General features: G+C 43.1%; 1 protein-coding gene across 1 annotated transcript; it reads left to right on the top strand.

Moving 5' to 3' along the window:
• Positions 1-857: 857 nt before the first annotated feature.
• On the top strand, positions 858-10,539 carry LOC109955120 (tonsoku-like protein). Its single transcript, XM_020590966.1, is given in 23 exon segments — positions 858-1,413; positions 1,536-1,631; positions 2,158-2,300; positions 2,517-2,700; positions 2,815-2,944; positions 3,143-3,314; positions 3,440-3,554; positions 3,680-3,831; positions 3,930-4,082; positions 4,448-4,573; positions 4,747-4,945; positions 5,052-5,107; positions 5,215-5,304; positions 5,672-5,744; positions 5,853-6,016; positions 6,977-7,100; positions 7,186-7,427; positions 7,576-8,137; positions 8,139-8,207; positions 8,293-8,534; positions 8,683-9,336; positions 10,055-10,161; positions 10,362-10,539. Coding segments are annotated over 23 exon segments (4,056 nt in total). The 5' UTR covers positions 858-1,388.
• The last annotated feature ends 35 nt before the right edge of the window (positions 10,540-10,574 follow it).

Genomic DNA, 10,574 nt, shown 5'->3' on the forward strand with positions numbered 1-10,574 from the left:
TATAGCAGTCGTGCTGAACAAGCAAGTATAACAGCCGCAGTGCTGACTGCAGAAAATCACATGGATTTCTTGATATTTATCAGCAGACAGATATCAGACACTACCTATAGGCTACAGTATACAGTATATCTGTGATGAGCTACTATCCACCCATAATATTGACCATCACAATCCAGTAACTTAATATGCTTTCTTAAATATGGTATTCCAATACAATTGTAAGGCATTTTCACTTAAAGTAAATCTTTACTTTATACCTCTAGGCCTATCTATTTACACTTTATAGGGAAACCTTATATTTTTTGCATTTACTTCACAGCAGCAGCTACCGGTTACTTTGAATAGGTTTATAAAAGCACATAAAATATGATAAATTGATAGATTATTCTAACAGCATTATATAAAGTAAGTGACATTAGTTCTACCTCCACCAGCTCAACATTAAAAAATTAAAAATGTTGTCTACTTAATAACAATCCATTAATAATAATTTAGGTACATTTTGCTGACAATATGTATTATTACTTGAGTAATATTGTTTAAGTATGACTTTTAATTGCAAATGAGAATTTTTACATTGTGCCTAACCTCTTGTACCTTTTAACCCACTTATGCATTGCTGTGTACAATTTAGAGCAAGCACTACTCATAATCATGAGCTCCTGCACTGTTTTATGTAACGCTTATATCGGTTATTTTAGTCACACAACATTAGAATACTCTAATACTTCTGTATTGCAGCTTTATGTGTTGCATCTATTACACGGACAATATTCTTTCTTTATCAGGGGCCAACTGTTTGTATAAACTACGTCACGCTCAGGGGTTAGCCAATGAACGGCCTCTTTTCCCAATTCGCTATTTTGGCCCTGAATTATGTCTGTCAGACAAAGTGGCTCGCTGTTTGCTGGCTAAACACCGTCTACGGAAACGTCAGCAAATCATATACGTTATGTTTAAGCACTGGGCTATAACTATAGCTATAGATCAGGGTTATGAGTAGTCACATGACCTTTTAATTTTTGTGATTGAGGCGAGATTTGTGCCTAAGAGTCTTGACTCAGGAAAAAATACGACCTCGGGGCAATGCATTGATGTCATTGGTTTATGCAGTACTGGCGGGGCATTGTGAAGTATACGGACAGCTGGAAGCTAAAGTAAAAAGTTATTTTGTAGTGTTGTTTGATGAGATGTTGAATACACAAAAGACTCAGAGAACATGAATGAACCAGCAAAGATGCGTATCTGAAAATCAAATGTAAAGGTGGTTAATTTTGTGACTTGCCATTTAGTGGTGCTAAGCTAAAGTGAAGCGCGTTGCATTGTCATTTACTACCAGCTGGCAGTTAGCTGCTGTTAGGCGCTAGCTGAGCTCGAAACTGCTGATGATGAGCTCTTCACGGGAGATTAAACGTAAGTATTGCTTTATTTGTTTTATTACTTGTGTTTGCAAGTTGACACACGTTTGCAGTCCCTATTTGTTGGCGTCATTTACGCTGTTGATAGTTAAACGTTTATGTGTGATTATGCCGCAGAGCTACAAAAAGCAAAGAGCAAAGCCCAGAGCAGTAACAACTTAAAAGAGGAAGCTAACATCTGCAATCAACTAGGAGAGCTACTGGCCAGAAATGGTAAGTTAAGTAGTTTAGTGACATTTTTATCATATATAGCATATAAGTGGGCCATGGCACAGGCACATACAAAGATACAGATCAAAAAAAATTCAAGAAGAATACATGGTAGAGATGTGTTCAGATCTTACAAATACAGTACATAGTTTGTCATCATTTTATGAAGTGTACAGTCAGAGGTGATGTAGATAGACATACCTCCTAACATGTAAATTCAAATCGGATGTATTTACAATTGATTCATTAATTTATTTACAATAATATCTCTTTTTACAGAATGTACTTTTGAGTTTTTAGTTGTTTTATATCACTGGCATCATACATAATCCCTGCACCATTGTGTCCTTTCTCTTCTTTGAGATTTTACTAGAACGATTTAAATTACTGTCCTATCCTCAACTCTGCTCTTGTCACATGATCTCATTACTCCTGATTTATTTTCTTCTGCGTAGTGATTTTTTTTCCTTCTCTGTGACAGTTTAATATTGCATCACTTGTATAGTTAGTTTGTCCTTGTGTATCTCAGGCGATTATGAGACAGCCATTAGGGAGCACCAGCAAGAGCTGGCTCTCTCTGAGGTGCTCAATGATGTGATTGGACGAGCTGTGGCCAGCCGTAAGATTGGAGAGTGCTATGCAGAGATGGGAAACATTGAAGCAGCACTGAAAGTGAGTACATTTTACCTCTTGCTTGAAATGCTTCCTAAAATACCCATTTGTCTTATTGCCTGCAAATGTAAACTGTGGATATTAAACCAAATTCCTCTTCTTTGGATTTGTATCACTTAATTATAATGCTTTACTTCATAAATGTTGGAGTATCACATTGTAAATCCAACAAGGATGTTTAGGAAGCACATAAAAAGTTGTATTTCTCTTCTCCAGCACCAGCAGCATCATCTGGACCTGGCTCGCTCTGTCAGAAATCATGCTGAGGAACAAAGGGCACTGGCCACTATTGGTCGAACCTACCTCTTCAGTTATGAATCTGATCAATCAAGAAGCAGTTTAGAGCAAGCGGAGGATGCCTTCAGGAGGAGCCTTGCTATTGTGGACGAATGTCTAGAAGGTGTGTACTGTTTGTCTACAGGCTTGTGTATATCCTCTGGGAGTTGTAGAGACTACAGTTCTGTAGCTTTTGATTACTTGTTATCCTAACGATTTGGCATCTTCTTAACTCCAGGGTCAATACCACAGCGAGAGATTAGTGAGATGAAGGCTGGTCTGTTCCTGAATCTTGGTCTGGTCTGTGATCATCTGGGGCAGTCCAAACGCTGTAGCGAGTTTATCCGACGCAGTGTCTTTATTGCAGAGTATGAACATTCTAAACTCTATTCCATCATAGTGTAAATACTCAGAAACATGGTCAATTATCAGGAATGCAGACTGTTTTCATGCTGTTCACTGACAGTATTCAACAGGGACTTGGAGTAAGTGTACTTAACCGAACACTGCTTATCATAACATTTTGTTAATAGTTCTGTCTTCCTGTATTTTTTTATACTGTAAAGGAAGAGCCATCTGCTGGAGGATCTCTACCGTGCAAACTTCAACCTGGGCATCATCTGCTTTCGTAACAGTCAACCCTCCAATGCTGTGCGCTACCTCGACAAGGCCAAAGAGTGTGCCAGAAAGATCAAAAACAAGTTCAGTGAGAGCGAGTGCTTTCACTGTATCGGCAAAGTATGAACTATTTCCTGAGAAAATTACACGACCAACAGTTGACTGAAAAAAGCCAGCTTTCCCATTTCCTGTTACTGCAGCTCTGTGTTTTGTAATCTGTGCATCTCCATGACATTTATCCACAGGTGCAGCTCTCTCTGGGTGATTTTGTAGCAGCTAGACGATCCCTGAAGAAAGCTCTCTTACTGGGTTCCCAGCAGCCACTGGACAGGCAGGCAGTGAAGAAAGCTTTCAGATATGGTGACAGAGCTGGTTTGATTCACCCAGTCTTGCTTTGTTATTTAATTATCTCATTTGAGTTATTGTTATATGGCTGAGCTGATGGTGTAATTGCTTTTTTTATTTTTTATTTTTTTATTTCATAGCTGACAAGGGCTGTAAATTAGAGGAAGAGTTTGGGGAAGATCAGGGCAAAAGACTGGGCTCCCGTCAGGCTGTGGAGCTGGCAGAGCAGCTTGGGGACCTCTACTGTAAGGTTGGCTGCTATAGCAAAGCTCTGGATGCCTATAAAGCTCAGGTAGGAAACATGACAAACATTTAAGAGTGTATTTTACATGCATTGATTTCAGTGTAGAATGTCTCTGAATGATAGTCTTTGTTGTTTATGTGGTTAAGCTAAGGGGTGCTGAGGCATTGGGAAAACCTGCCAGGGAGCTCGCTGTCATGCACGTGTCCCTGGCTGTGACCTACACAGACCTGAGACAGCACAGCAAGGCAGTGGAGCACTACAGACAGGAGCTGGCCTTACGGCAAGGAAGCTCCACCGAGGTATATGTGAACAATCACCGTCTTCAACCAAGATTACGCTGTTTCAGTGGCCTTTGTGTGGTTTTAGGGTTTTATCTGTATTTCCCAAAAACCAAATCATCTACAGTACTCCAATATTTCACAAATGGACAATGATAGGGGCCTAGGCATGGTATCATATACCGTACAGTATTGACTTGGGTATAAAAATAAAAAATGTCAGTTCAGTCACCCTCATGATGGTGGGAGAAATATTTCACATAGCCATAAAGTAGTCTTAATTAAGATGTTCTACTTTGAAAATGAAACTTTCAAAACAGGGTTTATATTGTTTAAAGTGATAAATCTCGATTATGTAACTTATCACCCATATGCATCTGTATCAGGAGTGTAGCACATGGCTGAACATTGCAGCGGCACAGGAGGAGAGCGGCTGTGCCTTTGAGGACGTAGACAGTAGCTACAGTATGGCCTTACGCTGTGCTCAGAAGTCTGGGCAAGCCAGATTGCAGGTGAGTTGGCATGAACAGTTCAAAGTTCTGAAAAAAACTGGAAATGTATTGACTAAGATCAAATGGAATTAAGAACCTGATTTAGTACAAAAATAGTCTAATACTAATACTCTGAAAACGGAACACTTAGATGATCTTATAAGATGATGTTTTTCTCATTTTCTGTCCCACAGAAACGTGTGCTGAGGCTCTGGCTGGTGTCCCAGAGGCGAAGCGGCTCATCTAATACTGATGAGACTGAGGCGAGACTGCAGCAGCTGTGTGTTGCTGAGGGCTGGAGTCCAGATGGGAGTGATGGTGAGGAGGATGAAGAGGAAGAGATGGACAACAGTGAGCCTCTGGATGACAGTGACGTCATCCTCTCAGACTCAGGTAGGTAGACTGTGCGCTGATGACAGGGAGCTGGACCTCTGCCTTCTCACATTTTGAGACATTTTGTATGCTATGACTTTTCATCGGTTTTTCATGCTGTTTCTAGATGATGATTTGGAGGGTTATGACAAGATGGTACCAGGACGGAGGAAGGCAGGAAGGGTGAGTCATACATCAGTTGTTACGTTGCACAAGCAGTCATCTCATCTTTGTGTTAAGTGTTTTGCATCTTTAGCATTTTACCATCTGCCCCTGTCTTTGTGCTGTAGTGGAACAAGAGGAACGAGAAGGGCGAGACGTCACTGCACAGAGCTTGTATAGATGGAAACCTGAAGCAGGTCCAGTACCTGGTGGAACAGGTGAGAAGAACAAGATTTCCAATTTATGTTTTAAAAATTATTGCATTTTTTCCATAGAAAATGTGTCCAAAAAAGCTAAATCAACACCCCTGGAAAGCAGAACACAATGAAAATCAGATACACAAGAGTAAAATCTCAGTAAACTGTAAAAGTCTAGTAAGTAAACAAACCTTTTGTACTTGAGGTACTTTGCTAAACTTGTTAAAGGTGTACTACATGACTCATTTCATTCATTTTAAGAAGAGAGATGGTCTGCTCAGCTGCATGAAGGTGAAGGAAATAAATAAAAGGCTACAGACAGAAACCATGACATCAGACAGTCTGGATTATATTATAATTAACATTTGCCTTCTCATCTGTACATCAGGGGCACCCAGTGAACCCCAGAGACTACTGTGGCTGGACCCCACTGCATGAGGCCTGCAATCACGGTCACTACGGTAACGGATTTAAGATGAACTGTGTTTACCCTCTTTTTAAAAGTTCCTTTATGAAAATAAAAAGAAAAACTTTTGCAACCTCTCCCTGATCCATTATTTCTCATTCAGACATTGTAGCTGTGCTGTTGGACCGCGGCGCTAACATCAATGATCCTGGTGGTCCCTTATGTGATGGAGTGACGCCTCTCCACGATGCCCTCGCTTGTGGCAATTTCACAGTTGCAAGACTGTTGGTGGAACGTGGGGCTTCTGTCACCCTGCGCAACTCCAAGGTGTGTGTGTGGTTACATGTTGTTAGCAGCGTCATAATTCATAACACAGATTGATGTCACATGGGGATGTCAGTCAGTTGATATCCCCGTGTGATATTAGTCGACAAGACCAATACCAAACAGACAAACAGAAATAAAACAGTACAATTAATTTAGGCCTGGTTTTATTCGCAACCTCTCACTATACAATTTTGTCAGGGTTCAACTGCATTTGTCCAGGGGCAAACACTGTGGGGGCCAGACTTTCATGATGATTGTTCGTACAGCAGCATAAATACAGTGACTACAATATATTTTTTATTGTATTATTTAAAAAAACACCCCTCAGCCCCTGTGTATTTCACACAGTGGCTATTGCTATTCAGTGCACGACCAGCAAAGCACGCACAGTTTTGTGAGTGAGTGACTCCTACATCGGCTTGTGTAGGCTGCTCACTAACGATACGCTGACAGATGGATTTATAACGTCTTTAGAACCCACAGGTTTGGGGTCAGTAAATCAATCCTAATAAAATTATGTCTATCTCAATTGCTTTTTTGGGGTTGGTGGGGGCGACGACTTTAGATATTCCAAACACCGGAAAGTATTTTTTCCTCCTCATATTTTCTGACTTCATTGATATGCTGTGAGCAGAAAGGAAAACAGGCCGGATTTGGCCCACTAGCCAGTGGTTGGCAACCCATGAGTTAGCTTGTTGAATCTGTGAGATAAAATGGCACATCTGTATTTTCCATGTATAGTCTCTCCAGAAACTGGATGCAGTAGGTGTATGTGTTCTTCCCATCTTTTCTTAACTTGGACCAGCAAGTTTACAGAAAATTGGGACTGTTACTGAGGCAATGGTGAAAACAAACGTATTGTGCTCTGGATGTGACTGAAATCACTGGCCAGCGTTGGTAATACTGAAACCACCCCACCACCCCACAGATGTAATTTACACTTTCACCATCCTCTGTCAGGGTGAGACAGCCATGGACACCCTGCGTCAGTGGCAGAGGACGTACAGCAGAGAGCTAGACCAGGACACCAGACAGGAGTGTATCGCTACAGAGAGGCTGCTGAGGAAGGCGCTCGCAGGGGGAGGTGAGGCTTTTACATCGCTAAACCATGGTCTTTTACATGTCCTTTCAAACGCTTCTTTTTTCTCACTTATCTCTGGCTAACACAGGGCCTGCTGCTCTGGCCACAGCCAAACCTTTTGATGCCCTTCAGGACAGCCAGTTATTTGATGCTGAGAACTCTGTGCCGCTGTCGTCCCCTGGAGGGGACTGCTCCTCCAGTCAAGACTGGCCTCGAAACAACAGGAACTCAGAGGTGAAGGCAGCACCTGGCAGCCCCAGACAGAGGCATAGCAGTGGTTCATCACGGCGGCACAGAGCCAGAAGAACAAACGCTGCCGTTCTGTATGGGGTAATGTCTGGAGAATGCTTTCTACATGGATAAAAGCACTGCATAATTTGTTCTCACAAATGCTTTGGTTTCATTGAAATTATACAGTCTGAATTGTTTAGATCCACAGTTACAGTACATGATTTGTTTGTATTTATATATTCCTTAGAGTAACAGCAGCTCCTCAGATGACAGTGATTCTGACTGCCCTATCAGTCCTCTCCGTCCTGTGCGTCCCAGCCCCAGTTTCCCAGCAGCCCCGAGTCAAAAAGAAGCTCCCCCAAACAAGGAAGTCGGCTTGATCCCTAATTCGAGTCGGGAAAGTGTCCGAGAGGCCCCTGCTCCGAGCGTCTTTGCACGAGAGGAGTACCAGAGTGCCATCCGAGGCTTGGGCAGTGCCAAAACTCTTCAGGGTCTGTCACAGCCCCAGTTTTCCAGCACTCCTCCTGTTTCATCCAGCAAGAAATCAGCTCTGGTTCCTGAGGAGGAGTGTCTGGCTGATGACTGGCTGGAGGATGACATGGGGGACAGTCAGCCCAAGAAGAAGAGGAGGCTTCGAGTGGAGGAGAATGGGATGCAAAGAGAGGGCGCTGATTCGTTTTCAGCAGCCAGAAGTCAGAACAGGCAATTTACAGGTTCTGCAGTTCCCTCATCCTCCAGCAGGAGTCTCTCTATGAGAAACAACAGCTCTCAGAGGCCTCACCAGGTTAAAATGACTCAGTTGCCTGGGATGGGACCAGGACACCAGACAGGAGTGTATCGCTACAGAGAGGCTGCTGAGGAAGGCGCTCGCAGGGGGAGGTGAGGCTTTTACATCGCTAAACCATGGTCTTTTACATGTCCTTTCAAACGCTTCTTTTTTCTCACTTATCTCTGGCTAACACAGGGCCTGCTGCTCTGGCCACAGCCAAACCTTTTGATGCCCTTCAGGACAGCCAGTTATTTGATGCTGAGAACTCTGTGCCGCTGTCGTCCCCTGGAGGGGACTGCTCCTCCAGTCAAGACTGGCCTCGAAACAACAGGAACTCAGAGGTGAAGGCAGCACCTGGCAGCCCCAGACAGAGGCATAGCAGTGGTTCATCACGGCGGCACAGAGCCAGAAGAACAAACGCTGCCGTTCTGTATGGGGTAATGTCTGGAGAATGCTTTCTACATGGATAAAAGCACTGCATAATTTGTTCTCACAAATGCTTTGGTTTCATTGAAATTATACAGTCTGAATTGTTTAGATCCACAGTTACAGTACATGATTTGTTTGTATTTATATATTCCTTAGAGTAACAGCAGCTCCTCAGATGACAGTGATTCTGACTGCCCTATCAGTCCTCTCCGTCCTGTGCGTCCCAGACCCAGTTTCCCAGCAGCCCCGAGTCAAAAAGAAGCTCCCCCAAACAAGGAAGTCGGCTTGATCCCTAATTCGAGTCGGGAAAGTGTCCGAGAGGCCCCTGCTCCGAGCGTCTTTGCACGAGAGGAGTACCAGAGTGCCATCCGAGGCTTGGGCAGTGCCAAAACTCTTCAGGGTCTGTCACAGCCCCAGTTTTCCAGCACTCCTTCTGTTTCATCCAGCAAGAAATCAGCTCTGGTTCCTGAGGAGGAGTGTATGGCTGATGACTGGCTGGAGGATGACATGGGGGACAGTCAGCCCAAGAAGAAGAGGAGGCTTCGAGTGGAGGAGAATGGGATGCAAAGAGAGGGCGCTGATTCGTTTTCAGCAGCCAGAAGTCAGAACAGGCAATTTACAGGTTCTGCAGTTCCCTCATCCTCCAGCAGGAGTCTCTCTATGAGAAACAACAGCTCTCAGAGGCCTCACCAGGTTAAAATGACTCAGTTGCCTGGGATGGTCAGGCTGGGCAGGCGAGAGGTCAGCAGATCTCACAGTCCCACCGTTACAGATGATGACACCCCACCACCCCAACAAATACGCACTCAGGTCAGAAGAGAATAGTTGTTGCTCTCTTTCCGATGAGTCACTGATGGTCATTTTCTAGAAATATGTGCACAACACAGTACGAGTTACCATGAATAAAGGTATCATAGCTATGAGTTATTTCAGGCTCAAATGAGTCATAATAAAAAATCTGAAAGAAATTTCACATTCTATATGCAGGAGAACATTGACCTCATTGTGACATGGTGGTTGAAATCATAGTTTTACATGAGTCACACACACCGCACAGTTCCAGTATCGAAATCTGCATGTAGTCGTCTTGATTTTACATCACATTTTACATTAATAAACCCAGTTTATTAGGTATACCAAGTTAAAACTAATGCAGTCTAACACAACAGTCCTTAAACAAATCCTCACTTCATGAAGGTGATAATGTTTCGTTTTTGTGAAAGTGTTTCAGATAGGTGCTGAATAAACTGTACGATCGGGGGTCATGGTTAGTGCTGCTGTCGGATTATTTTACATTTCTAAAACACTGGCAATGTTGAATATTGTTCAGTTCACTTTGTGACAAGGCAGCAATGTGTTTCATACATGCTGCCAGTCAACGTTTGGACACACTTTCCCATTCAGTTCAGTGGGAAGACTGGTAGTGTATTTCTAGGCCTGTGTGTGATCACATAGTTAATATTCTTAAATGAAAGAAGTTTGTTTTGTGCTTATGTATTTTTTTATTTTACCTTTCAATGTATGTCAGCCTCTACCTCAAACACTGGTTGTCCCTATGCCCACATCACTGCCTCCACCAATCAGAGTGAGGGTCAGAGTTCAGGAAGATGTTTTCCTCATCCCAGTTCCACAAAGGTTGGTATATAATATTTAATGAATGGATGGATTGTATTATTTGCTCTTTTCCTCAGAAATATTCTGCGGTCAGGTTATAAAGTTTGTACTTTGAAGTAGCATGAGGGATTTTACAATTTTGACATTTACCTTTGGCTTAATACCAGTGTTTCTGCATGTCTTTATCAATATTCCCACCTCCTCATTCTGCTGTGTTGCAGTGAGGCAGACTCCTGCACTGTGTCCTGGCTGTGTGAGCAGGCAGCTCAGCGTTACTACCAGAAGTGTGGCCTCCTGCCTCGCCTCTCGCTGCAGAAGGAAGGTGCTCTTCTCTCCCCACAGGACCTGCTGCTGGCTGTCCTGCACACCAATGAAGAGGTGAGGAAGTGCCTGTTTTAAGATCACATTTGCTCATTTTAGTCAGGACAGAATTA

This window comes from Monopterus albus, unplaced genomic scaffold (assembly GCF_001952655.1).
Source record: "Monopterus albus unplaced genomic scaffold, M_albus_1.0 scaffold13.1, whole genome shotgun sequence".
Classification (NCBI taxonomy): domain Eukaryota; kingdom Metazoa; phylum Chordata; class Actinopteri; order Synbranchiformes; family Synbranchidae; genus Monopterus; species Monopterus albus.